This window comes from Alternaria dauci, chromosome 3 (genome assembly GCF_042100115.1).
Source record: "Alternaria dauci strain A2016 chromosome 3, whole genome shotgun sequence".
Classification (NCBI taxonomy): domain Eukaryota; kingdom Fungi; phylum Ascomycota; class Dothideomycetes; order Pleosporales; family Pleosporaceae; genus Alternaria; species Alternaria dauci.
The window spans coordinates 220207-247901 of record NC_091274.1 but is presented as its reverse complement, the minus strand read 5'-3'; the positions used below and the strand labels follow the sequence as shown (position 1 = coordinate 247901).

The 27695-nt window shown below is 52.7% G+C and overlaps 6 protein-coding genes across 6 annotated transcripts; 5 read left to right on the top strand and 1 right to left on the bottom strand.

Annotated features, from left to right (window-relative positions):
- Positions 1-2530: 2530 nt before the first annotated feature.
- On the top strand, positions 2531-5087 carry ACET3X_003753 (uncharacterized protein; the record flags this gene model as incomplete). The annotated part of the gene is made up of 3 exons (XM_069450468.1): positions 2531-2694; positions 2743-3319; positions 3366-5087. The coding sequence occupies 3 exons, from the start codon at positions 2531-2533 to the stop codon at positions 5085-5087; spliced, it is 2463 nt and encodes an 820-aa protein (XP_069307731.1).
- A 503-nt stretch (positions 5088-5590) lies between these two features.
- Positions 5591-6922, top strand: ACET3X_003752 (uncharacterized protein; the record flags this gene model as incomplete). The annotated part of the gene is made up of 1 exon (XM_069450457.1): positions 5591-6922. One exon carries the CDS (start codon positions 5591-5593, stop codon positions 6920-6922), a length of 1332 nt encoding a protein of 443 aa, XP_069307730.1.
- Positions 6923-7604: 682 nt separating this feature from the next.
- On the top strand, positions 7605-8985 carry ACET3X_003751 (uncharacterized protein; the record flags this gene model as incomplete). The annotated part of the gene is made up of 2 exons (XM_069450446.1): positions 7605-8359; positions 8421-8985. The coding sequence occupies 2 exons, from the start codon at positions 7605-7607 to the stop codon at positions 8983-8985; spliced, it is 1320 nt and encodes a 439-aa protein (XP_069307729.1).
- A 4103-nt stretch (positions 8986-13088) lies between these two features.
- On the top strand, positions 13089-14912 carry ACET3X_003750 (uncharacterized protein; the record flags this gene model as incomplete). Its single annotated transcript, XM_069450435.1, has 2 exons — positions 13089-13733; positions 13782-14912. 2 exons carry the CDS (start codon positions 13089-13091, stop codon positions 14910-14912), a joined length of 1776 nt encoding a protein of 591 aa, XP_069307728.1.
- Positions 14913-18151: 3239 nt separating this feature from the next.
- Positions 18152-19008, bottom strand: ACET3X_003749 (uncharacterized protein; the record flags this gene model as incomplete). The annotated part of the gene is made up of 3 exons (XM_069450424.1): positions 18152-18563; positions 18684-18832; positions 18886-19008. The coding sequence occupies 3 exons, from the start codon at positions 19006-19008 to the stop codon at positions 18152-18154; spliced, it is 684 nt and encodes a 227-aa protein (XP_069307727.1).
- A 7009-nt stretch (positions 19009-26017) lies between these two features.
- Positions 26018-27365, top strand: ACET3X_003748 (uncharacterized protein). Its single transcript, XM_069450404.1, has 2 exons — positions 26018-26566; positions 26625-27365. Exons 1-2 carry the CDS (start codon positions 26125-26127, stop codon positions 27275-27277), a joined length of 1095 nt encoding a protein of 364 aa, XP_069307726.1. The 5' UTR covers positions 26018-26124; the 3' UTR covers positions 27278-27365.
- The last annotated feature ends 330 nt before the right edge of the window (positions 27366-27695 follow it).

Sequence of the window (27695 nt, the reverse complement as noted above, 5' to 3'; positions counted from 1 at the left end):
AAACGATGGCATAACATGTTCGCTGCTCTGGCTTTGGAGTTATTTTTACTCTTGATCTCCGAATGGGGTCACACGCGGCACGCCGACCGAACGACCTGGGGCATACCGCACTCATCCACCGGCTATACGCTGGACACTGGTTCATCGCCAGGCTGCGTTGTCCGTATTCAGCCCTAAAGGTCAACAACATCAGAGTAGCTGCATGTTGATCGCAGCTCACAAGAACACCCTTTCTCAAGCCCGCCACCCGCACTAGGACGAAGCATGAATCGTCGTCAAACCCTTGCCCTAAGCACGCATTCCCATCGAGGAGTGCTTGGCCCGTACCTAGAACTGCACATCATCCCGCTGGTCCCGGAAGTAACGGGAAAAATACTTTTTCGCCCCCAGCTGAACCCCCACAACGTGCACCCGCCTAGAACAGGTCCTCACCTTCCATCCATCAGTGCTGCCATACGGACTTGACGAAACTTTTCACACTACTAGCACCCTATAGACTGGGTCTTGTTCGTAGCTCGGGTGGCGCAAACCGAGCCGTCAAAACTCTCCTGTCAGTAAAAGTCGTCGCTGTCCAATGGCTTGAGTCCCTTTGTACCGAGGCTGCGTTAAGCGAACCAAAATTCGTTTCGGACGCCAAACACCGACGAAAGCTACCATGGAACTAGCATGTCATAAGGCATTTGGCATACGTCACATGCCAGTGTTGGCTGGCTGTAATGCAATCAACCCAAAACTGCAAGCTGCAAAGGATCAGTCAACAGCTTTGGTAGGCTCTCCAGCAGCAGCCTACAGGAGATATGCTATCCTTGCCCCACTGGCTCGGAAGGACCAGGCACGGGTGAAGATCATTTCGGTTATCGGTGCACAGACTATAACATAGCCTAAAAGATGTGATCGGGATGAGCATACCATGCTCAGTATCCACCTGTGATGTGCCGTCGCACCAACGCATAGTTCGCGAGGATGGCGATAAATGTCAAGCCGGCACTCCCAGACTTTACCCGTCGAACGGGTGGCCGGCCAGAGTGTGTTCGCCTGAGGGCTGATATCGGATGGTCGTCGTCACGTTAATGATTAGGCGCATGAGCAACGATAGTAATCGCAGTCTTTAGTGCACAGTCGCGAGAGCTGACGCATGCAGACGGGAAAGACACGACAATCTAATACTTGGGCGTGTCCTGAGAGGATTCGTAATTTGGCATCATGGCTTGATCCAATGATCGACGATTGTGATACCAATCCTCTGGGTACACGGCACATACCATCAAGGGTTGTGTGACATGCCGACCCTAGCCAAATCGTGCGCTACCCCATCGTGAGCGTCGACGTCTCGACCTTGAAGTCTGCCTGTCTCTGCCGTGTTGGCGTCCGGAAACAAGTCAAATTACCCGTTCTCACCAATGTCACCCGAGACCCGGGATCAGTCGGCCAAGGTACCAAAGTTGAGCCTCCACGCTAATTCTGCGATGACATGCGGGTCAACTCTAGGCCGCATGAATGTCGCTTCTAGCTGTGCAATCTCCACAGCAAGTGACTGCTGCGTGCATTGCACATCCTTCTTCAACACATCCTCGGCGCACTCATCTTGGTAAGAAAAGCACGGTCACCCGGGCATTCAGCAGCCACGGTTGTGACACAGCGCAAGACTAAATCCTGTTGGAGACATCTGCATAACTAGCGGAACAAGTTAGCAGCACAAGTGGCTAGAACACCGAGACCAAACGGCATACCTGAACTTTGTAATTACTCGAGTAGCTGTTTTCGAGCCACTAGATTGCATGCCGTCCAAGCGATATTTGCCATCCAAGGGCCAGAGGTGTGGCGTAGCAAAAGCTCGATTCCCGCCATTGGCACCTCGGCATGAGAGAGGGTGGAGCTTCGTGGTCGGTCCCAGCAGCAAAGTGTGGAGACTCTGTGCGACGGGGTGTCGCTGTCATGCCCTGCGCCAGACTAACTAGGCCCGAAAGTATGTGCATGTTCTCCCGCTTTACTGGACGTCTAGAATGGAAGGCAGCGATCCTTACATACAGTACCGGCCCCAGGTACATATCCGCTACGTACGACTGTTCGCCCGGCTACCTCTCCGATCGATCATTCGAGGATTTCATCTGCTAGAACGAGGCCGAACGCTTATATACAACGACTTCGCATACGTCCTGATTGGATCCCTGGAGTAGCCGTAGTTTGAAAGGCGGTTGCATACCGTTTGGCTTGGACGACCCTGACGAAACACTGGTAACGCCTTATCGTGCCGATCAGCTGTGGATGATGCCAATCACTTGACTGCGATCAACCTCTTCTTCCCTAGGACCTGTTCAGAGCGATCATCCCCCGGCGGTTCCGCTTGGTTGGCCCTCAACTTTATTCGATTATTCTGTAGAGGTACGTATGTGATCGTCTCTTCTTCTATGCAGTATGGCAGACTGACAGACGGTAGTCTCTGCTCTTCAGGCAGCGTACTTAGGGCGCATCTGCAGTCTTCGGAGACCACTACATCCTCCAACACGTAGAGTCACGAATACCCGCTGCAATGTTGGACCCAGAGATTGCGACCAAGTATCCTCTGGGGAGCAAACCTAGCATATCGTTCCTCCCTGAGTTCATCGTGGGATCGTACATTGTCAGCCTCATCGGGGCTTTTACAACGGTAGAACTGCTGCACCGCAGAGTTTCAGGAGCAGGATGGCGATCGTGGTATGTTCTGCAATGACATTATTGTATAATGGTCTGACCAAGCTACAGGGTGCAAATAGGGGGTTGTGCAGTATCCTTCGGCCTGGTGGCGATTTGGTGCATGCACTTTGTCGGAAACCGGGCCATCGTGCTCGGTAATGGAGAGGAAGAGATCCAACTCTACTACAGTTCGACCTACACCGCGGTTTCGGCTATTCTCCCTGTGGTCGTCATCTTCCTGGGACTGCTGGCCGCAGACAAGTTTTACAAAGGGAACAAAGGATCCTTGGTCCGATTCGCATCTCTGGGTGTTTGTGGCATCTGCGGAGGAGCAGCGGTCACTGAGATGCATTATCTGGGCAACAACGGCACTACCAACTACCGGATCATTCTCAGTTGGGCGCACGTGGTTGGCGCCGCCTCCATCGCTGTGGGCGCATGTCTGATCTCGTTCAGTCTTTTCTTCCACTGGAGCAAACATTGGATGAACAATGTCTGGCGACGGATCATCGTAGCGATTGTGCTCGCCTTGGCTGTTTGCGGAATGCACTGGACTGCTGCAGCTGGGACCTGGTATGAGGTCCGAGGCTACCACCACGGACACGGTCAGGAAAGGAACACAAACCTTATCATATCTCTGTGCCTCGTAAGTTGTTCTCTCATGCAAACTGTGCATCGCTAATTAGCATCAGTGTTTAACTGCATGTGTCGTGTGTTTTATGCTCGGCTTCATCAAGCAACGTCAACGACGACTGGAGAAGAATCGAGCGCAACAAGTCGTTTTGGCCATCGCCACATTCGACCCTGAAGGAAGACTACTCGTCAGTCAAAGCGGACTGATGCCTTGCCAGACCATCACCCACCAATTCCACCGAAGAACCTTTGACGAAGAGTTCAACACCGCGCATCCCGTGTTCCAATGGATCTTTCGAGTATCGCGCAACTGGACTGGCGTTTCCGATCTCATCCCAACAATGCGCGAGCATCTACAGGCAACCGGCTATCTCCAATCGCCCACTCACGCAAGCAACAGCAGGACTTCTTCTGAAACCGACGAGGATTCGAGCTACTCGGCTACCTTTCGAGAGCTGTTCTGCGTCACCGCTCATGAGATTGCAAAGACTCTCGACACAAGCCTGCATAACTTGGGATGTCTCTATGAGGAGGTGTTGACAACGGGCACCATGAACAACCGCGCAATCTGGTCGAGCAACTACGGCAACAAGACCATTGTGGCTGCAGACGTAGCGACCAAGGACCTAGAGGCCGCTATCGTGAAACCGATCCTCTTCGGCCGCGGCCAAATGCTCGTGCTTACGAAGAAGGTTGATACAGTCGAGGCGCACCGGCTGCACAACCTCGGATACGGATTCGCGAGTGTCGAACAAGTCAGCGATCACCTAGCCCGCAGTTTACAGATACCCCGTGATGATCTCGAGAACCTCGTTGGTCGCCTCCACGCATTCAGCGAGAGGCAATCGTCTCTTCCCAGAAAAGGAACCTACCTGGCGTCCTTCCTCTTACAACCCAAGCCCGGTATGAGGGGCCTGGATGTCATCGTACCGCGCGCCGCACCCAGCCGCCTCCCTATGGTAAAGCTAAGCAGCGATGAGCTTGACGGACGACAAATAAGCATTCTCGCCACCTTTAACGGTTCAACGCTGGATGACTGTTTGTTGCGGATCAATAACCGCACAGCAACGGACTCGGAAGATGACGTGTTCCTTGACAAGTTCCGCAACAAGATCATGGAACTGCTCCGCGATTGTCCAGAAGAAACGCTGCATCGCGCAGTCTTCTCATCGCAGCAACTCGATATGATGCACGGCCAGACGGAGCTCAACCAGGCAACTATCTTCGCCTTTTGCGGCATCAAAGAGATTTACGTGCAGAGCCTGCAAAGCCTGACGCTCAAAGTCATTCCGGTCTCTTTCTTCAAAACGTACTTGAGGAGTCAGGAGGGATGTGCCGATCACGCTATTCTTGCCCAGAAGAACCACAAGGAACTGTCTTCTCGCCGCCGCGCGCCCTCTGTAACCAAAGTCGCGCCTTCCAGCCGCGGATACATCTGGTCGCGTGCTCTGCGCTCCAAAGGCTCGAGTTCGACAGAACTAAGTCTGCAGACGGACACAGGCTCCGAGAAGGGACTCGTTAATTCCACAACGTCATCGACAGCGTCTGAGCCGTCGACGCATCCGTGGGGAGGCATCATGGTGACGAGCACGCAGAACATCCATGTGGATGAGGGCAAAGACGGAGCGAATGTTGAACTCAGTGAGTTGGGAGTGAAGGCGCAGGTTGGCATTGCGGAGACGGAGCAGCAGACACTGGCGGACAGGCTGATGAGTATTACGACGAGTTTTCGGGATCCGCATGCGGTGACGAGGCCGGGGTATCATGGGGTCAGGAAGTAAGGGGGATTAGATGGTGGGTTTTGTTTTGGAAGCATTGCGCGGCGTTGGATCCATTTGAGTACTTGGGATACCCCTTCATGATGATACGATGATGAAAAGGAGGGGAGTTTGGGCATTTGTGGGCACTCGATGGGTTTAATGAGTAGGGAGTATGATGGAGTCGTTCATGAGAGTGTATAGGGTAATGTGTATATTATGTGTAGGATGAATTCCGAGAATGCATTTGGTCAAGGCACATGTGCGGTTTGTCCGATAACGCAGCTGGCCGGCCCACAATGGTGGGAGGAGGCTTGGCGAATGACGCTCATCTGAACTTTCCATGCCCCACGCGTCAACTCTCCGAATCGATTGACTCAAAGCCAGCTCTGCGCGACACCAGCAGACAAAGGGGACGGTATCACTCTCTCATAACACATATTTGCTCATACCTCAATCCCGACCACCAATTGCACACCGCGAGTCCGCTACATAGCGCGCGCCCTGCCCGCGGCCACCCCTCCACCATGTCTTCGGCACAAACACACACCCTGCGCCCCCTCGCGACCCTCACACCGCCGTCCAACTCACGAACATGGCAATCAGCGCCCCACCCGTCTCTCCCCATCGTCGCAACAGCGTGTTCGGACCGCAGCGTGCGCGTCTACAGCCTAACATCCTTTACACTGCTGCACTCGATAACAGGCGGCCACAAACGCAGTGTACGCACCGTGTCCTGGAAGCCCGGCACGCGGGGGCAGAGCGTGCTCGCGACGGGGAGTTTTGATTCGAGCGCGGGGATATGGCGGCGGGAGGAAGGTAGTGGCGGTGGTATGGAACACGACTTCACAGGCACAGGCGGACATGACGATGAGAATGACGACGATGACGCAGACGACTACCAGTTCTCGTGTATCCTCGACGGCCACGAATCGGAAATCAAGTGCTTGGCGTGGTCACCATCGGGCCAGTATCTAGCGACGTGCTCGCGCGACAAGAGCGTATGGATATGGGAAGAGCTCGAGGACGACAATTTTGAAACGGTGGCCGTGCTGCAGGAACACGATGGCGATGTCAAGTCCGTGGCGTGGCATCCAGAGGAAGATTTACTCGTGAGCACGAGCTACGACGACACGGTGCGGTTGTACAGGGAAGATGCGGATGACTGGGTGCAAGTTGCTATGATTGATGCGCACAAGGCAACGGTGTGGTGGGCAGAGTTTGAGGGCAGTGGTATGGGCCAGAGGGACTTTAGGAAGGAGAAGGACGGGTTGTTAGAGGAGCAGAGGGTGTATGTGCAGGAGTTGGAGAGGTCGGGACCGAGATTCGCGACTTGCTCGGATGATTGTACGGTTCGTGTGTGGCGCAGGACGCCGCGCGAGAGAGATGAGAATGCGGAGCGTAACGCGGGTGTACCGAGTATCATCCGCTCGGCGGCTATCGACGAGGATTGGTATCAGGAGGCTGTGCTGCCTAGAGCTCATGAACGCGCGGTGTACTCGGTTAGTTGGAGTCGCAGGACGGGGCTGATTGTTAGCGCGGGGAGTGATGGCAAGATTGTGGTCTACAGGGAGAGGTGGAGGGAGCAACAAGCTGCTGCTGCTGCTTCGAGCACCGAGAACGGGGATGTGGAGAGCATGGAGGTAGATGGACATGGCGCGCAGAAACAGGCATTGACCGAGTGGGTGGTGGTCGCGGAACTGTTCTCGGGGCACGATGTGTTTGAGATTAATCACGTTTGTTGGGCGAGGAGAGCAGACAAGGGCAAGCGGTCAGAAGACGAGGAGGTCATATTGAGTACGGGCGACGATGGCGAGGTGAGGGTGTGGACTCTGGACGACGCGGCCGTTTCTACGTAGCATTTGTTGTCCAGAGCGCCTCATCATGACACGTTCCTGGATCAGGGCCGCGGGTGTCAGAGTTGGCAAATGAGCACATGTGGTAATTGTGCCAAATGCAAGGAATCAGACAGGCAAATGCCACACGTGGGTTGGCTGTGTGGCGCAGGGAGCGTTGGGCGCGACTTTCGTCATGCCAAGGCGTGCCGATCAGATCAGGAATTCCAAGGAAAGCGCGAAATTTACTGGAATGATGCTAGGTCTACTCTTACGCGTGTTCAACAACTTTACGACAGTGAACCTCACCGTGGATTTCGCCGACGTCTTTTGTTCTGGCCCTGTGTTTCCTGTCGACTGCTGACTTTGCGTCGTTGTTGTTGCTTCTTCCTTCTGCCCTCTACCTAATTGGCGCCTGCGCATTGTCTCCCGACACCGTTATTACCCGCGTTTCCCCATATCTGGACGTAACGTTGCGCATCCGACATCTACCTACTTCCTCTACCTACCTACCCACTCCCTCCATCTCAGAGTTGGTATTGCAAGGCCAACACGAGCAGTGTAAAACGCCCGACCCATTGCGCCTGTAATCATCACATACTTTCCCGCAGCTGCTGGTACACCGCCTGAAGCCTCGGAACTCCCCACGCTTATGCCGCCAAAACGAAAGCGCTCAACCACTGTAACGTCAGTCAAGCAAGACGCCATGGACGCCGTGCAGCCCTCATCGCGCGACGCCTCGGACGAAGGCGCCGAAGACCCTGTCCTGCAAGCCGTCGCGTCCAAGAAGGAGCGCCAGGCCGATGCCAACGCCAATGGCAGCACGACGACGACGAACACAACTAAGCGTGTACGCGTCAAGAGCGCGCACGGCGACAAAGACAGCGACGGGCACGAGCGGGCGAGCAAGAAGAGCCGCCGCACCTCGTCGCTCGCAGGCGACGGCGACGACAGCGACCACGGCGAGGGCGGCGAGGCGGGCAGCATGCGCATGGCGCCGCCGCCGAAAGCTGGCCTCGTCGATCCCGTGGGTTACAAGACCAATCCGCCGCCGCAGGGCCGGCCCGTCAGGATCTATGCCGACGGCGTGTTTGATCTGTTTCACATTGGCCATATGCGCGCGCTGCAGCAGGCCAAGACGGCGTTTCCGGATGTGCATCTCGTGGTGGGTGTGACGGGGAACAAGGAGACGCATAAGCGTAAAGGGCTGACTGTGCTGTCGGCGAGGGAGCGGGCGGAGAGTGTGCGGCATTGTAAGTGGGTGGATGAGGTGATTGAGGATTGTCCGTGGATTGTGACGGCAGAGTTTTTGCTCAAGCATAATATTGATTATGTGGCGCATGACGATCTGCCGTATGGCGCGGATGAGGGCGATGATATTTATGGGCCGATCAAGGAGCGTGGCATGTTTCTTGTTACGCAGCGGACAGAGGGTCTCAGCACGACTGGTATCATTACAAAGTACGTCTCTCCCCTCTTTACTCAACACTTCACAAGGTTGCTAGACTAACGTCCACAACAGGATCGTCCGCGACTACGACCAGTACATCGACCGCCAACTCAAGCGCGGCACCTCGCGCAAAGAACTAAACGTCTCGTGGCTCAAGAAGAACGAGCTAGACGTCAAGCGCACCATGGCCGAGCTCCGCGACAGCATCAAGGCAAACTGGACCACGACGGGCCAGGAACTAAGCAAGGATTTCCGCCAGTTCTGGCAATACGGCACCTCGCGACCTGCTAGCCCGGCGCGCACGCCCACCAGGGAACAGACACAGGCTGAAGCTATGGAATCTGCTGCGTCTGGTAGTAATGCAGCGCGCAGCCCGAGTGCGATTAGTAGGCTGAGTCATTTGGATATCCCGAGGGCGAATAATGGAAGTGGTAGTACGAGGGAGTCGTCGGAGTTTGCGGCGGGATATAACTTGGGGTTGATTGGGGGCGTGAGGTCGTGGATGGCGAGGAGTCGTCGTAATTTGAATGACAGTAGGCCGCAGAGCCCGATTGATGAGAGTTCGGATGAGCAGGAGGGGGCGAGGAGTCCGGGGCAGAAGGAGGAGGTTAGGCGGGGACGGACAGGGAAACAGTAGGTTGGGGAGTGAGTGTTGTGGGTTGGGGGATGAGGTATGCCCTTTCCCCCTCTCCCCTTCTTTGGCCACGTAGCATGGGTTGGTTGGACGAGGTTGCTTGCTACCAACGCTTGTTGCGCTGTTTTCTATCTCCATCTCTCTCTGTCTCTCTCTCTAGTCAAGACGAAAACTTACTTTATCATAATATCTTATCCTGTTTTCCGTTGTTGCTGGCTGCGCCCTTCTTTCCGCCTTGCTTTGTGCTACTAAACAACTTCTTTCTCTTTTGTTTGTCATGTACTCTGGTTAATGTTAGGCTTGGGCTATGGGGTACTATTTGGATGTATCATCTGCAGCGCATCGGAACACTGCGACTGCGCCTGCGCCTGCACCTGCTCGCGTCTTTTCCCCGACAACAATTTGCGCTGCCTGCTTCGCTAGCAGTTTGGTTTGGTCAGGTCAAACGACAGGTGTAGTTGGGCCAAACGCTGCTTGTTGTTGTACAGGAAAACACGCGGATGGCCTTGTTTTCCCCCTTCTTGTCTCTTCTTGTCTCTTCGTGATTTCTTTGGAAAAGAGGGATTGGGGTATTGTTCAAAGAGACATGGCGCGTTGATAAGATGGATGAGTGAGTAACATATGTACCGTCAAGAAAGATTGCTCAGTCGAAACAAGTGTTTTCTATTGCACTCCTTGGACAGTTGGTCTTTACGGCTCTGCTGTTATCTCCTAGGCTTCCCATCCCCGTCTGATTGACGATCAAAAGACCAACGCTCGGTTCGTGGTACATACATACATACGCAAAGAGTCATCAGTACGGTACAGCACAGCACGGTACAACACCACGCCTTCTACCACACCCATCTCCAACACATACCTATACCCATCCATCCACACCAACTACTTCCCCGACCAACCGCCCGCAATGTGCATAGTCCTCTTTAGCACCTCGTCCTTGTGCCACTGTCCACCTGCACCCTATTACCCGTACCTGCGTCTGTGTCCGTATGCGCGGTCCCTCGAGCCTGTGACGGCGTGTCCGGTGGGGCGGCGGATGAGTCAGACGGTGTGGGTTGAGGGCGAATGTGCGTGGTGTAGGGAGTGTGGGAGGGAAGGGGTTAGGGAGGGACGGAGGGAGGGGATGAGGGAGAGCGAGAAGGAGAGGGGGAAGGGGGAAGGGAAAGGGAAGGGAAATGGGAGGGGGAGGTTTGTTGGATGGGGGTAGTGGGAGGGGAGATGAGGGATGGTGGAAGGAAGGAAGGGGGAGGGGGGGTGTGTATTCCGACAGGTGAGCGAGGAGGTTCGTACAACAGGTTTCTTGTCGTGGGAAGAACCTGGATGTGAATATTGTGATAGGCGTCTGGACTTGAGGGGTTGGATACGTGTCGAAGAGTACGCAAGACGACTCGACGGGATGGGGTAAACATGTTAGATAATAGCATTTGGTAGATTGCGCAATCGTTCCATGGGCCATGCACGACTACTCGTGATTTGCGGGCTGTGTACGAATAGTGCTTGTAGTGTTGCGACGTCGCTTGGAAAGGTGGGTGGACAGTCGCATATGATATTCGCAGTGCTACCAGATTCAAATGTTGCGCGTCGTCTTGATTGGTGCGAGAGTCAGAGCCGAATGAGGCGTACCTGGATTCTGCACGTCAAGTGCTTCGGACGTGTGCCTGTTGATGAACATGATCTTCCTGAATGCAATTCTTCCCTGCACTTACGTCGGCTCTACCGGAGTGCATCGTGGCCTGCTGACACATGGAGGACTACTTGACCATGACCATGACCGTGTTTCACCATAACTCTGTCCTTTTGCATTTCCAAAGTGGCCACTTGGAGTGCGCCGGGGGACAGAAAGTAGCTAGTCCGATAGCAGTCCAGCCAACCGAACGGCGTCGTGTGACATCGCGACCTTGCAAAACCACAAAGGGCGTGGTCTCTTAGGCGTGTCGCTGCCTCAGGAACAGTGGCAGCGGCCCAGCCCTACTATATAAATAAAATGGGCCCTCCGTGCTTCTGTTCTTCTAGATGCTCTCGGTCCCACGCTCGCACTCTGCACGCGGTATAGATCGCCTCATCCCCGACTGTGATACACGACAAATACATCCCCGTGCCAGGGCTCTCCTTACTAACTTGTGTGCTAGCAGCCCTCACCCACCCGCCCGTCGCTTATCTGTCATACCATGAGAGGCTGCTCTGCTTTTGCCCATCACGATCAGCAACCATGCTGCGACGCACGCACAGAGGGAGCCAGCGAACCATTCGGTCCTTGACGACGCTCGGCAGTTTGTCGGAGTGGCACGGCGGCTGAGGGTGAAGCGGTTGCGTTTCAAGCAAGCCGCACGCGAGCATGCAAGCACTCTTGTCCGATAGTCCGACTCATGATGGCATCGGAGGAGTCTCCAGAAGACGAACCTGTCCTCGACAAGTCTGACCCACCGGGGAGTAGGTAGTCAGTCGGGGAGGCTGGACACGAGTGCGACGCATCCGCTTCCCCCGTCGCTCACCGTCTGGTATACTACTGCAGCTCAATGGCTTCTGCAGCTGTTCCGGTAGATCACCGATGACAAGGCTGGGTGCATCTGTCCGGTCAGACTGGGTCGTGGGTCGCATCGAGGGCATCGCGACACACAGCAGCGGGAGAGGGTATTTTCTTCTTCTTCCCATCCATCCTTGGTAGATGCCAAATGCTCGCCCTGCTTTCGCAAAAGTGAGGCGATCGTGATGCGCTCTCCGATGGCTGCAGCCAATCACGGGCACGCGAAGGCGGCCTCGGCGTCCTGGGCCTGCACATTTGCTGCATTCTGCTCCCTTACCACATTGTCGCCTACAGTGTCTGGCGGGCGAGACAGCGCTACTGCGGCTCCGCGTTTACCGTGTCGGTGCTGCGCTCTATATTGTCTGCTGCTGCTGCTGCTGACTAGCGGTGTGGAGCGCGCGCTGGGATGACACGCGTTGCAGCTTCACCCCCCGATGGCAGACGTACGGAACGCTCTAACGCCGTCGGTCGTTCTGTGGCGATCGCCTCGACGGCTCCCAAAGTATTGGATTCTGCACATTTAAGATATGGTCAGAGCATAATCGCAGACGTAGTGCTGGAGTCTGTGCCCCTACCTTTTAAACAAGAATGCAAGGGCACCCGCCCTGACCTCAGCCTCCGTTATTGCACAACCACCCATTGACGACACAAACGCTGTTTGATTTCCGCAGCGTCACCACCTTGCAGCACTCGCACGCCTTGCCGCACCAGCACCATCGTCTACTACTCCATTCAGTAGTACTCCCCCCCTTCCAGTCTGTCTCTCTGTTTTTTGCTCGTCTGTTGCGCGCTTGACACTTTGCTTTTCGCAGCAAAGTGGTTTTCCTATCGAAGCCGTCTCTCTACGCTTCCGCAATCGTCATCGTTTTGCTCTTGTCATCATCGCGAATGACCACTTTGTCCTCTCTTGAATAGGCCTGAAGTTGCATATGATCCTATTGATCTAGCATCAAGTCGGGGCACATGCGAAAAAGGTACGACTGTCCCACGCACCGTCCCGCCAGTCGCCGCGTCGTGGTGCTTGTCTGACTCGGGAGCTATCTTGTTCGTTGGAGCGGCCAGCCGTGCTATTGTCAAACAGCCCGTGAACACGTTCACGGCTTGTGTCTTACAAGCCGCTCTGTCTTGGAGAGTTTGGGTAAGCTAACGAGTGGTTAGTCTGCGCTTGTAGCAACCCCATGCGCTTTTCTTGAGCCTTTGCCTTCCCCTTCCAGCCTTCATCGCCGCCCATTACGCATACGCTGCCCGACACGCTTCAACCCTTGCCGTACACCCTCACCTACGTCATCGAATGAGAACCCGGCCGACTATGCAGCAGAACTGTGGGAGCATCCGTCGGCGGAAGGAGATGCGCACCCAGTCGACCAAGGCCGTTGTCAACTCACCTTCCGCTTTTGGAAGGAGCGCGTCGCAGTCATGGCACAGCTCGACGACGTGCTCGGATGAACCCGTGGGAGAGGAACATGTGTCGTCGCGACACACTTCGGTAAAGGTTGCGTCTAGAGATGGAGGTCCAGCAAAGTCGTTGTCGCTTTATCATTCTACTATTCCAGAGGAGCTAGCAGGGCATCTACGGGCTATGATGCCTGGGCAGACGGGAGTGGAGCTGTCGGGCGAGGAGCTGGCAGACAACTTCCTCGAAGCACTGGATCTGCCCCCGGTAACCAAGCAGTCGTTGAGCGAGCTGGACATTCAGAGCATCATCACCAACATCAAGCTGCGGCACGACGTCAACTTTGACCGCGACCTCAGCTTCAGGCCGAACGTTGACGGGGTCAAGGGGCAAGAGAAGGAGAGAGTGGCGGACAAGTACTGGGGAGCGTTGATCGCCGAGCTGGTACTGTACAACCGCATGTTCCACGCAACACCACCGCTGTCAGCGATCCAAGTCGAAGCCTTTACACCGTATGCGCAACGGCGGATACCGATCCTCTTTCAGAATGTCCGAGACGTGCTCAAGAGTCTGGTACCGGATTGCGATCATTCTAGAGTGGACGAACATCTAGATGTGCCCATGTTGATGCAGGCGATTGAACGGGGAGTTTGTGATCTGAGTCGGCTGGCGGACTGGATGGCGCAACTACTCAAGGAGCACTGCGCGCCGATGCGCGACGTCTTGGTTGATGAGATGGTAGTCTGCACAAGACAGGGCGAGGCGGATCGCGATCTCGAGAAGATTGTGGAAGGCCTGCGAAAGCTGTTTGGCATACTGGAGGCCATGAAGCTCGTGAGTAATCTACACGAGGTCATCAAAACATGCATTAACCAAGCGCAGGACGTCGCGAACCACCAGATCCGCAATCTAAAGACACTACTGATAGAAGACACGGTCAACTTTGAGAAGCACTACCACCTCGACCGGCTCGTGCACGGCAGAGCGCGAGTCAACCTCACCACCACACAAACCTGGTTCACCAACGCAGTCTCGGAATTCGGCCCCCAGTGCTCGCCCCGACCGCGCGCAGGCCCCTGTTTCGAGCTAGAAGTCTTTACGCGCGCCGTCGTCGCCATTACCTTTGGCCAGGACGGGCGGAGCGTGTTCCCCGAAACCTTTTTCCTGGACCACGACCGCCTCGTTGCGCTCAAAGCCGAGGTCGACGACCTCGTCATGTTCGACGTGTGCATGGAGATGCACGTGACGCTCGCACGGCAGCTAGGGTACCAAGGGCCCTTGACCATGGTGTCCGCACAGCAGCTGCGGACCGCGCTGGCCGCTATCATGGGCGACGCAGCGGGTCGTGGTGCGCAGCAGTGGATGATGAATTCGGAGGCGTTGGCGCTGGAGATTTTGCGCCAGGCGTCGCGGCTTGCGGGACGGACGGCGCCGGCATGCAGTTTCGAGCGCATGGCGGAGGCGGATCAACATCTGCGGTATCTGTTTGTGCGGAAATCGGCATGGCATGCTTCGCGGCTGGAGGTCTCGCTGCTGCCCCAGATCCTGGCTACTGTTGATCGGCACAGTTCATCGTCGCCGATTGAACTGTTTAACAGCCTTGTGCCTGTGGCGCCGTGTGTGGCGCCGCTCCTTCCGACGACGCTTGCGCGCGCGTCTGGTAACGATACGGTGCCGTTTGCGCATCTCCATGTCGAGTCGGCGAGACTGGATGATCTTGCGAACAGGATCACGCATATCATTTTGCTGCATTGGCGGGTGTGGGGCCCGATTGCGTATGTACAGGAACAGGATGCGCAGTGTGCTTCTGCGGATGGAAGTGTGTTGTCGTCGTCGGCTTCTGTACCACAGTCACAGACACAGACACAGACGCAATCTCGACAGGTGCCTGCATCAACAACGACAACGACCGCGGAGCAGGATGCGTCCTCTGTTCCGCCGAGTATGAGGACTGGCGAGCCGCTGGAGTCAGGACAGAATGCGCATGTTACGCATCATTCGCTTCCGCAATAACACTTCACCACCCTACTTCTTTGTCTGGTTTTTTCGGATCTTTTCTCTGCGCGGCGTTTGCAAAAAGGAGGGCTAACGGTATGATGACAAGATATACGCCGGCGCTCTCTATCTCTGACTTTTTTTTGCTCGTTCAAACTACGATACCATTTTGTTTCTTCATGCGCGCTGCTGCGGATAGCGACTACAGATATACGTTGTAATAGATTGGTCGAACAATGACTGACTGACTGCTTTTTTTGTTCGTTACGGTCTTTTGGCAATGTGGCTTTCTTCGGTAGAGTATTAGCTGGGAGTTTTTCTTTTTCTGATAGGAGAGGGTAGTAGTAGGTTGTATCATGTGTAGTAAATGTCATTATATTCTCAGATTTGTTCTTGCCATGCTGTTTCCTGTTATCGTGATGGGACGTGTTGGTAATGAAGCCGTAGGCAGGATGCTGTTGAGTTATACTGTATTGCCACGAGTATATAATCGCTTCTCAGCCTATTGGTGGAGGCCTATTGTATCACGATCACCGTTGGGTTGTGCTTCAGGTAACGGTTGATTGTATGTCTTTGGTGTTGATTCGCTGGGTTCATGATAAAAGCGTATTTCGTATACACCTTGCTTCGCTGTATGCGGCAGTATAGTGTGCCGTTCTTGTCACATGGCTAACTTGGTATGATGGCTGGAATTGCTTGAGCGAGCCTTTCACTAGCCATAGGAAATAGGGAATCAATGCGCGCTAGGATCTACCTGGGTGAGTGAGCTATTTATGAGGGAGGACAGTGGATGTCTGCCTTCCACGCATAGATACCTAGCCTAGGGAGAGGTAGTTCAACAGCATGCACATGATCCTGTACGCTCACTCTTTGCGCATGCAACAATTTCAGAAGACCGCTGCAGGCTTGAGATACCACTTGCTAGTACCATTCCATTACAGAGTCGATTCTGGATTCGGGTATTGTATTACGACGAGGAAAGCAGCTGTGTGAGTAGAGAGTAAGGCTTGCTTTGACATCCGTGGTCTCCTGCTTGTTCAATCACACGATCGTCCTGGTGGGCAGGCGTTATGATGGACTGAGAGCACTCCCTGCCTTGTCCAGATAGCTGGGTAGTGGTGGCCTTCTCAGGCGAGTCTGATCGACACCAGAAACTATCGCTCTTTCTGGTATTCGTTTGATGTAAGGCTGCTAAGGCGATCTCGGAAAAGTTCGAGCGGTCGTACGTCTTCGTTCCTGGTGTTTAGCACCTAGTGCAAAGCCAAAAGATAGCAGTAAAGAAGGAAAATTCAGCGCGTTCCTACCTATTGATCGATTCAGACTTCTATTTTTTCTTTGCCTGCGCCTTTCCAATACCCAGAAGCAGAGGCTGTTACACTGAGGGAGAAGCAAGAGCATAGGTAGGTAGAAATCCGAGCAAGAACGCGTGAATTAGAAGCCTACTTTAACAGCTTGTCTTCCTTTCTCCTCCATCACATCTCAACACCACTTTCAGCTCTGCTTTCCCCACCCCTCACTACTCTATGCTTCCTCGGTGTCTTGCAATTATCCAAGGCCTGTTCCTCAACTCTTTCGATATCATTCCAGCCTTAGCTGTTCATCGGACTTCAGAAGTGCTTCGTTCGCCGCCACACCCTCTTTCGAGAGCCTAGCTGCTTGAGCAAGCGTCATCACTAGTCCGTTGGCTTTGTACGACGAATCGATACCAGCAAGTCGACCCTTTGTCGCTTTCAATCGCCTGTCTTCCTTCTTCAGCGTCCTCAAGACATCCTCCACAATGCATCGACTGGAACAGCCGATACATGATGGGGTTGCTAGGGTTCTGAGAGAAGGGAAACAAGGGAGGATTGCAAAGGTAGGGTTGGCCTCCCAATGATTCGAGTCCACATTGATGGATAACTAATGTTTCTGAGAGGGAGGAGGGTGTACGTACGTATAACCCCTTCCTTCGTTGATGACTAACAAGATACTACATCAGAGTGGACGTTAGATGAGGGAGTGCGGGCTTTTATCTATTGCACAGCAGCTTTTTCCCCACCCTACCAGTCAAGTGCGAGATGCGCAGGCTGACCCGAAAAAAATCTGTGCAGATCCGTTCCACGTTCGTCACGACTCATTTCCTTGGTCTTGGTCTTGCCCTTTGTTCTCTACCACGGTTTGCACGGCTCGTTCGGTCAATATCTACGGATAACGACCCTTCGCGCCGCTATGTCATATCCCTTCCACCGCTGTTACTGGTACTGGATTTAACCGCTGATTGGCGTTTCAAGGAACAGCTAATCGGCGATGTGCTTTTGGCTTTCCAGAACCATACTACTGAGGGCATTATCGTCGTTTTCGATCTTACTGTGGTCGTCAACGTATTGAATGAATGTGTTTCCATGGTACCACTGGTGGCCTGGGCCTTGGGGTTATACTGCTGGGTCGCAAAGGAGGCGAAATGAGGATGCGGCAGTCGTGCGTAGAAGAATCAATGATGAATATAGTCCAATCAAATGTGCTTTTACACTCCAGTGCTTCTTGACGCTCATTCCTATATCTGATCCCAGGTTTTACTTGCATCATGAGTATGCAGATCGTCGTTGCTTCTGAAAACGGTACTGTGATGTGTTCACTTCTTGCCTAATACCCGGTTGTGGATATCGGTACCATGGACCTCAACTAGACACATGTCTTGCACGGACAGCTGCGAGAGTCCTCTGATCAGATGTATTCAGTAATAGCAGAACAGCTAAAGTAACTCAGTCTCCATGTGTTCTGGTTGTTCGATAAAGAATAGGCATTCCCACGCAAAGCGATTTTATTGTCCTGATTCATCTTCACTAGAAGCATCAACGAAACGCGATCCGTCGTCCTTGCCCAAGCTAAACTCCGACGCAAGATCCCTCTCACAACTCCACAACAATCTTCTTCGCGCTAACACCCTTCTTCAACACATCGACTCCGTGCTGCACACTCTCCAGTCCTTTTCCAACGACCTCAGCATCGGGCTTAGCCTGTATGTCTCCCTTCTCAAGCGCTCTAGGGACAAACTCGCCAAAGATGTACTCCCCGATATGCTGATGCGGCGGAGCCAAGATCTGGAACCCCACGATGAACTGTGGGTCGAACGACTCTGATACCATATCCGCCGCGCACGGCATAACGGTCACAACTGGTACCTTACGTTTGAGAGTTTCGACAACGGTTTTGACCATGGTGAAGCTAGAAAGCTCGGAGATGGCATCGTATACACCGGCGAATTCGGTGTCGGGTTGCTAGAGCAATGCTACGATATCGCTAACCACAGACGCGGATCTGTAATCGAACACAGTTTCTGCACCCATGCTCTTTACCAAGCTGAAGTTGGCTGGCGAGGACGTGGTGATGACGCGGACACCGGATGCGACGGCGAGTTGGATTGCAGAGAGGCCAACAGAGGAGGAACCACCCCAGATTAGGATTGTCTTCCTCGCCTCTGCCTTGGGTCGTGGAGTAGCGGGTAGAGGCAGGTTGAGTAGGTTCGGTGGGTAAAGACCTGATGCGGCAGTCGCGAGGGCGATGGGTAGCACGACACCGTCTTTGAAGGGGAGGGAAGCGGGGATAGAGATGGTATACGTGGCTGGCACGAGGGCGTAGTGTTGGAAAGCGGAGTTCGCGGGGTTATTGGTAGGGAGGGAGGGGCAGAATCTGTGTTATGCGAGTAATTAGTTTCCGTTGTTGTGGTAGGGAAGGGAGGAAGTGTTTCGCAAGTAGTGTATCGTCACAGGGAAGGTCAAGAACAAGAGGAAACAAGAGGTATAAACGTACGCGATGACCCTATCTCCCTTCACGAATTTCGTTACCCCTTCGCCGACCTCTTCGATGGTACCAGCACAGTCTGAACCAAGAATGAAGGGGTAGTTGGAGACGTATCTGTGCTCGTCGCTATGGTATTGGATTTTCCAATCCGCAGGGTTCTATGCGCGTTAGACCAGAGCGCTGTATTGAACAGCACTAGAAAATAGCATACCACAGCAACAACAGCGTTCTTTATGACCACTTCTCCAGGCCCGGCGCTTGGATACGGCGCTTCCTTGACTACGAAGGGATGGGCACCGGGCGACGGGAGCCAGGCTGCTTTGTTTCCAGGCATTGTTGAATACGAAGAGTTCTTGATTGCCGAGCGAAGAAGCAGTGGTATGAATAGGATGGATAGGATGATGGGAGTTAAACAGTATTGTGTTCCTCTCTCTTATATAGTAATGGTTCTATCTGATACCAACAGCATGTTGGCCCACGCTCCCTACGAACAGCCTCAAGCCCGAGAGCGATACCGAGAAGCTCCATAAGACGGCACAAATGTTGACCGCCGGTGAGTTCAAGCAGTATAGACACTTGTGAATTGAACGGTGTTACGTCGTGTTCCTTTGCGGAATGATGTCTTGAGACCGCTAGGTCCGCTTATGTCCGGTTTACTCCGGAGAATGTCTACACTCGGCAAAACGTAGAGGCCTATTGGTCTTAACACCGCAGTTTTTGCTTTCTGTTCTTGCTTTGAGATGCCTGAAGCCGAGAAATTATTGATCGAAGGTTTCGTACAACGTCCTGTTTGTGGATCCGACGTTATCGACCAAGCCGGCTCATTTCGCAGTTGTGGCTGAACAAGGGCCGAACACGCTGACACCACGAAAGACATTTGGCGGTCCGACAAGTTCTTGAAGGTCCAGCCCCCCGAGAACACCTAAAGATGGCCATTGTGTTCATTCTTCGCAGCATGTCTCCCGCAAAAGCGGATGTTGACGTCGCCAGATCGATTCATCCCTGTACCATGCACTAGGTATGCCTTCCAAGGTTAGTAAGTGGCCTCGCAGGGAGCTGCTCTCCATGTGTGCGAAAGAATCAGCTGGATTTAATCACAAATTCATTTATTCCCAATGATCTGGACCAACAGGTGCCTTCAAATGAGAGCATTCGCAAGTAAAAGGATGCTGGGCGGTGGGTAGTGGTCTAATGACGAGGTAAAGTTGCAGTTCAGTTGTGAGATGGTCCTCTGTTAATCAACAGACAACTCACATCGCATCAAAACTCAGGTGTGCATCTTGCGTATTGACACCTGCATGCACAAAGGATTCTGTTGAGATCTTGATAGGCGAATTAAGTACCAGGATTCGTCGCGTGGAGGAACGCCACTTCGCCTACGAGTAATCCGGTCAGTTCACCGACTGCCTCGCTACCTAGGTATACCAACTCAAATAGTCGACCATCTTCTAGAGCTGCAACCTAGTGTTCTCCTTCGAGAACGCACACACAATATGAATCAGAGCAGCGTCAAATTGCTGGATGCCCCGTTGTACTCGCTGCTTCCGCACCCACGAGCCATCCGCTTATTACGCATCCAATCGGGAACCGGTGAGGAAGGCATCAATATTACTCTCGAAACCTTTGAACTCGATTCAGATACGCAATTCGCCGCGCTCTCATATGTCTGGGGCGATGTCATTCCGCCATGTGAGATTAACTGCAACGGGCATAAGGTGCAAATCACACGCAATCTTTGGGGGGTCTTGAAGCAACTACGAAGAAAGCGGTTTGATTGCCTGCTTTGGGTAGACGCTATCTGCATCAACCAACGTGACAATGAAGAGAAGAGCGTCCAGGTGGCTATGATGAGATGCATTTATAAGCGCGCTGCAAATGTCATATTCTGGCTTGGAGAACAGGAACGCTACGATGCAGCTGCAGTTGATCTGATGATACCAGAAGAGCTATCTTGAGACTTTCAGCTCTGGGAGTGGATCAATCTGGTCGTAGAATGGGAGGGGAAGATGGCATTCGGATCTTAGATCTATGGTGCAGGAGCCAGCAACTTGAAGCCACAGATCCTCGAGACCGATTTTTCGCACTCTTGTCAACAAAAACGGCAGTAGACATGGATATGGTCGATTATAACAAGGGCGAAGCGCGAGTCTATACAGAAATTGCAACAAAGGCCCTCAGCATAGCAGTTCCTACGACAACATGGGCTGGAGAGACGTTTCAGGCGTCAGAGCCCCAGACTGACAGGAACGACTTGCAGCGAGTCAGCAGGTTTCTAGCTTGCAAATTTCGCTCTGCACAATCATCACAGCTACCGAGCTGGGTGCCGGACTGGAAGCCCATTGGATTCAATTTCGTTCCCTTAACGCGCTTCTATACGGGCACTGCAACTTTCAAACAACATTGTCATCACGCTGATGTCAAAGACAAGGTGGGTCTTCTTCTTAGCCTCTTTTACTAAAACCTAACTCTATAGATATTGTCCATATCGGGGATTATCGAAGACGAGCCTGAGATTATCATCAATTCGAGGCCATATATGGATCAGGTCTGGGCAACGCCGTTCAAAACTAACGCAGACACCCAGACTGCGGCCAGTGCTATGTTGAATTGGATGTACATGTGCTATCTGGTAGCTATATGGATGCTTCCACCTTCAGATGAGAACATCCGCTTTGGAAGGTTTTGCCGCGCAATGGCATTTGGCGTGCTTCCCGAGAAAACAGCTACAGCAGCTAAGAACTACATGAGGGGGTTTCAGACATTATTCAGTGCGTTTGAAACCTTGGCGGAAGAGGCACATTATTACCCTAGCCTTCTGCGAGGTCACAATGAACAAGGCAGTCAGGACATGATATACGAAAGCAAATTCTATGAGCTATCAGCGGGTCGGAAGTTCTGCGTTACAAAGAAAAGGGATTTAGCCTGGGTACCTGTGGACACAAAGCCGACTGATCGCATATGTTTTCTTGCGGGATGTGCTGTTCCATTCGTGGTTAGACCTGTTGGACAACGCTATGAACTGCTTGGGGACTGTTATAGGGAAGACATGATACAGGAGGGAGGTTTAATAATCGGCCAAAAGCCCCAATTGTTTGCGTTCCAGTAAGTGGAGGAAAGATACATCAAGAACAACACTTTTCATACTGGTGATATACCTCCTCTGATTGCTGTCAAGATATATTCAAACATGAACAGATTGCATGACACAGTCGGAATTATCTATGCAAGTTTACTTCTTGCTTCTAAGATTGATCTCGCATTTCCATCGTCACTGTCACCTGCCCACGCTGATGTACCGCACTGAGGCTTCTTCCAACGTTAATACTGTCCAGTCGGCATCAATCACCTCCGGAAATCTGACGATTCCGATAACAATCGCGGAATGCGCCCAGTCCACCATTATAGCGCCGGCGGTATCATCGACCGCGAGGCCGTCTAGGTGCTGGAAAAGTTGCAAATTCTGAGATTGGCTGAGATTACGAGCAGTTGCTTCACCACGGCGCAGGGTCAACTTGATCTCGGCCTAATTTTTTTTTGGCTGTCGGTGAAGCTACGGGTCCTGCTGACGACGAGTAGGTTATGATTAGTTGCGTACTTGGGTGCAACTACAACTATGTTCATCCTGGCTTCGTATGCACTGACTGGCAGCATGCACTTCGCCGCTCGGCAGATTACTGGACGATTGCGGGCCGCAATTGCCTTGACCTGGTACCTGCGCAAAACAACGACATGGGAGAAGACTTCCAAAATTTCAATAATATTTACCAACGAATGGTTTAGTACATCTCAAACAGATCACTAACGTAGAAGGAAGATTTGGAAATGGGCTCAATCAGCAATGGTAGCAGTGCCAGAACGGCGAACTGCACGTCGATGTGGTTGTGTGACTTGCTAGGGTATCGGCATCCAGCTGATCCGCGGCAACATGAGCAAGTGAACGAGGGTGCTGTCTGTATACTCTGTAGATATCTAATCAACTTCTCGTAGCGATCGAGCGATACCGTATTTGGTGTTAGAAAAAGATATCAATGGCATGGCATTAGTTAGAGTAGGGGCTGTGGTCTTGGATCTTGCCATAGTAGGCCTGCTGTCTATTTTCTCTGCAGACGAACAGGTATAAGTACACAGGCACTTCTCTTATAGCACTCCCCACAATCCTTTGTTACTGTTCTGACAACAAAAGCCTTTCATCTTGAATCTTGACTACACTCTTTATCTTCCTTTGCAACCCCGATATACCGATCACACACTCTGCACGATGAAGTTCCATCTGGCTATCTCTTGCCTCGCTATCACGGCAGCAGCCCAGGTACGTCAGTCAAAATTCTCCTCCTTCCCGTGCCTTCTCTGTAAGCATAAACTAACCACATCCTCCATGTATCCAGTCGCCATCATACTGGTGCAAATGCACAGGGGGCTCTGATGTCGATATTGCTGGCGTAACATTTACTTGCTGCTCGAGGGGTGTTAGCATCCCCGGTCGAGGAACACTCGTTGGCCAATTCTTCGACGACCATAATGACTGTGTGGTTGATGCAGGGAGCACACAGGCAGTGACGTCGAATGCGTTTGCCAATTGTTGCAGAAGTTTTGCGACATCGGGCCTCGATGGCGCACAATGCAACCCAAACTAGTTGTAGAAAGCAGAAGAAATGACAGTCTGAAATGCGCCCTTTTCTTGAGCTCGTCTGCTGTTTGGGTAATAGTGATGTGGATGTCGTCAAATGGTCTGGCATATACAGCGCATTATGCTGGACACGGTCTTGGGAAATGGTGACAAGACACTGGACAGGATCAGGGTATCTTAAATTCCAGAAGACCGATGGACGCTGCCGAGCTTGAGTAGCTGAGCAAGTCAGCTCATGTGTTCTCGTACGCTCTGGACTCACTTCGTTGGGTATGGATAGTTGATTGAGACGTACCATCCAAGCAATCAGAGAAGAAATGATATATACAGTGCCTTCAGTCTCCATTGTCTCGAGGACTAAGCAATAGTTCGGCATAAGTTCAATCATCTTCATTCATCATAGCTTCCACAATCGCCTTGGCCTCCTCAAGATCCTCGTCGTCATAAAACTTGAGTCCGTAAGAGATCATAAACTGCTCCGAATTACGATAGTACTTTTGGATCCAGTCAAGCTGGCGCTCGGTAAAGTTATAGTCTGCCTGATGGCCTTCCAAGTCAAACTCGTCAGAATCACCCTCTTCGCCCTCGGAATCTTCATCCTCGGACATATCTTCCGCACGCATGATGGCACGTAGGATAGCCGGGCCCTCCTCGCGGTCTTCCTCTGAGTGGATCTTGAGCCCGTGCTCGGTTAAGAAATGGAACTCGGAGCGATAATTCTTCTTGAGGAACGCAGTTTCCTCGGCCGTGTAGGGCGCATTGTTTTGCGCCGGAGTGGAAAGTGAGTTGCTAGCTTTGAACTCTATCCATCTTCGATGCTCAGCGTCATCCCATCGACAGCCTAACACATATAGGCTGTCCTTCTTAAGAGCGTGCGGACCAAGTTTTGGCCCGTCTGGCAAAGAGCGCACTTTGATCGCCAGCAGTGGACTTCCGGGGTCAAAGTAGGCAACACTCCTGCCCTGGCCATCCTTGATAGTCCCGCGAGACCTTTTACCAAGTTGGAGTGTAGGGTAGTAACCGTCTGTAAACATAAGTGGTTGTCCGATGATGTTGCAGATGAAATTAGGAACGTGCAAGACATCGTGAAGAAGGAGAGATCCATGAGAAGATACACCTGAAGCATTGGGCGAGCGCTTCGTAGGGATCTCGACAGTGCCAATTCCTAGTACGGGACTGTGGTTGCCCGAGCCGACGAAGGGCGAGCCATCGATAGTTGATGTGAAGGGCGTGTACGTTTTGAACCAGCCCCGGTCCTTTGCAACGCTGAGAATCTAGTGTCAATGATCAAAGTCCAGAACCAGTTGCAGCGCACTTACTGTACGTTGGCATTATTGAGAAAGACCCAGTCGCGACACAAGGGTGCATTGTTATCCGGATTCATCTCGCTATGAGTCTGCTTGACGTGGATGCTCACACTGGTCTCCGGACGATCAAGGATAAATAATACGTAGCTTACTGATGAGTGCTCTTCTATATGTGATGGTACTGGAGAGAGAGTGCACTCGTGCGGTTCCGAGGTTGTTTGTTGCGTGAGATTGTTGTAAACCGTACTAACCAGAAGCAGCCACGCTAAGGTTACCCCGCCTGCAGGGCACCATTGCTCCACCGAAACGACAACCAGATTCCGATATTTAGAAACGAGAGCACTAAGAGTCATCTGGAAAATCATTGCGGCTGTTACGCTTGAGCTTCTCAGGAGATGTACGTAGCTCACCGACTTGAATGAGAAGGCTGCTCCACCAGTGTGAGCCTTCTCAAAGATTCTGGGTGACAGGGATGAGGATATGTTTCTATAAAATCCGGCTCATGTCACATACGACCACAGCACACTGGAAATCAGTTTCTCTTGTCGGATTAAGTAGATATCGAGGTACTGTTTACGGGTTGTTTGCTGCGGTGCGCGGTAATCGGACTATTCCAACCGTTGCGGCTGTGCCACCCCTCCACCTGAATCTCGTTTACAGCTTTTAACAGCCTTTGAAGCAACAAAGTATCTTCAATCATGCGCACGCTTATGTGCTCGCTTAGGCACCGCCTGTATTCATAGTGCTGTAAGTGGTGCTGATTGCACCAATGTACGACAAGCTTGAGAGATAGATGAGTACGAGAGGCAAGCTCGACTGTATCTAACAAGTGAAGTGCATCTAGATTGTCAAATGTCTGGCATGAGGCACGGCAGCCACGAAGAGTTCCGGTAAGAGCTAAGACGTTTTGGGTCGGTCGAGGGGACGTGCACGAAGTCTTATCTGAGATAAGCTCAGGGGTCAGACACGGGGTGTAATCTCTATGGCGTATAACTTTGCGCATGCAGAATCGATCAAGCATTGACACGCACGCTAGCATTATTCTTGGTTCTTGTTTGATCCCGTCCCATGAGCTAAAAAATAGCTTTGATGCAAACCTCGAAAGCAACGTCTCACATGTCCCCTTTACCCATTTCGCAAAGATGGCAGAGCCTGACGGTATCCATCAAGGGGACATACGGCCCCTGAGCCATCCTCCAAGACCCTATTGTCAGCGTCAATCTCGATAATACGACGTTTGTCCGCGCTCCTGCTAGCGCACGACCCAAGATAGATACCTAGCTCACCCAAAAAGGGATCCAACTCGTATCTACACTACCCTTTTCCGCCCGTTTCTGCGGAATCGAGCCGACTCGACACTGACTTCGGCTGTGATGCACAATGAACTCTCCTATTAAACTGTTTCCCCGAGGCCAATAGGTCTTTCTCTCTTCTCACAGGTCTTCCAACCTCGCAACCTAACCAGTACACTCGCTTTTTATCGACCGATTAATACTACACTCTTTAATCCTTAATAATGTCTTCCATCATCCGCAACGTTCTCGCGCTCAGCGCTATCGCCGCCGTCGCCGTCGCTCAAGACCCAGCCCCCAAGCTCGACGCTCCCTGCGCCGATGCCGTCATCTTCATGGCCCGTGGTAACAATGCGCCGTACCATGACTGGCGTACATTCCCCTTCGCCGACGCTACGTGCGCCAAACTGAGGGCTGAGGGCAAGACCTGCGACTACATTGAGATTGTGTTCCCGAAGGGCGGCGACTACTGCAAACAAATTGGCGAGGGAGTCCGCAACGGTCTATCCCAGATCACCGCTTTCAACAAGAAGTGCCCTTGCACGCACCTCATCCTCAACGGCTTCTCTCAGGGTGCCTGGATTACCGGAGATGTCCTTGCTGGACCTGGTGGATGCTCCCAAATCACCACTGGACTAGACCCTACCTCGGCTCCTGGTAATGCTAGTAAGTATTCTTGACATGCCACACTCGAACCGTGAACTCCGCTAACGTGGTGACTTAGTTGCTGCTGCTCTCCTCTGGGGCGATGTCATGCACGTGGCTAACCAGCCATACAACGTTCTTGACGGCTCTGATCTACAGAAGAACGGTCGCAGCGCCGACTCTCTTGCGCGCCTGAACCGATACGCACCCGTCCTGCGCTCTTTCTGTGCCAAGGGAGACCCGATCTGCGCCAACGGCGATAACGTCGAGAAGCACTTGAGCTACTTTGAGCTGTACACCGACGAAGCCTCGACCTGGGCCGTTAACAAGTTCAATGAAGCCGCTCCTCTGTGTGCCGCTCCCACACCTACGCCCAGCGCTTCTTCTTCTTCTGTCGAGGCCTCTTCTGTTGGCGTGGCCGCTGTTGCATCTTCAAGCGTTGCTGCGTCATCCAGTGTTGCCGCTTCCTCCAGTGTTGCTGCTTCCTCTGGCACTGCTGCTGCCTCTGGCGCTGCTGCTGCCTCTGGCGCTGCTGCTGCCTCTGGCGCTGCTGCTCACTCTGGCGCTGCCGCTTTCTCTAGTGTTGCTTCCCCCAGTGTTGCTGCATCCTCCAGTGTCGCCGCTCTTCCTGCTGCCCCTACATCTCCAGTTTACGTTGCTCCCTTCACTGCTCCCCAGCCATACGAGGCTATGTGCGTTCCCCGCATCACAATCAAATATGTCTACGCTTAAGAGTAAGAAGGACGAAAGATGTAGCGGAGTAGACGTAATGGCAGCAGTAGATGGGTGTAGAGTCGATGAAGGGATCATAGAAAGGAATAACCGTCTTGGTCGACGTCTGCCTAAATTTTTGGTTCTCGTTGCGTGATGAGTGTTTTCTGTCTGCTGTGTAAGTGCGCTGTGAATTCTTGTAGAGCCTCATGATCCAATCTATTAATGTCTAGCCTGGATCGCAAACGTCTCTGTAAGTCCCCTGTATCCCGTTGTAGTAGTGTTGAGGATGTAGAGAGGCGAGCTCGGTATGGCGGCTTGGTGTACATAGTGTAGACCGACGAGTAATCTACATCTGAAGAGCTAGAGTTTATGAGGCTGACCACACGTTCTGGTTGGCTGCTTTCTGTATTAGGCGATCATGGCGCCTATTATGCTG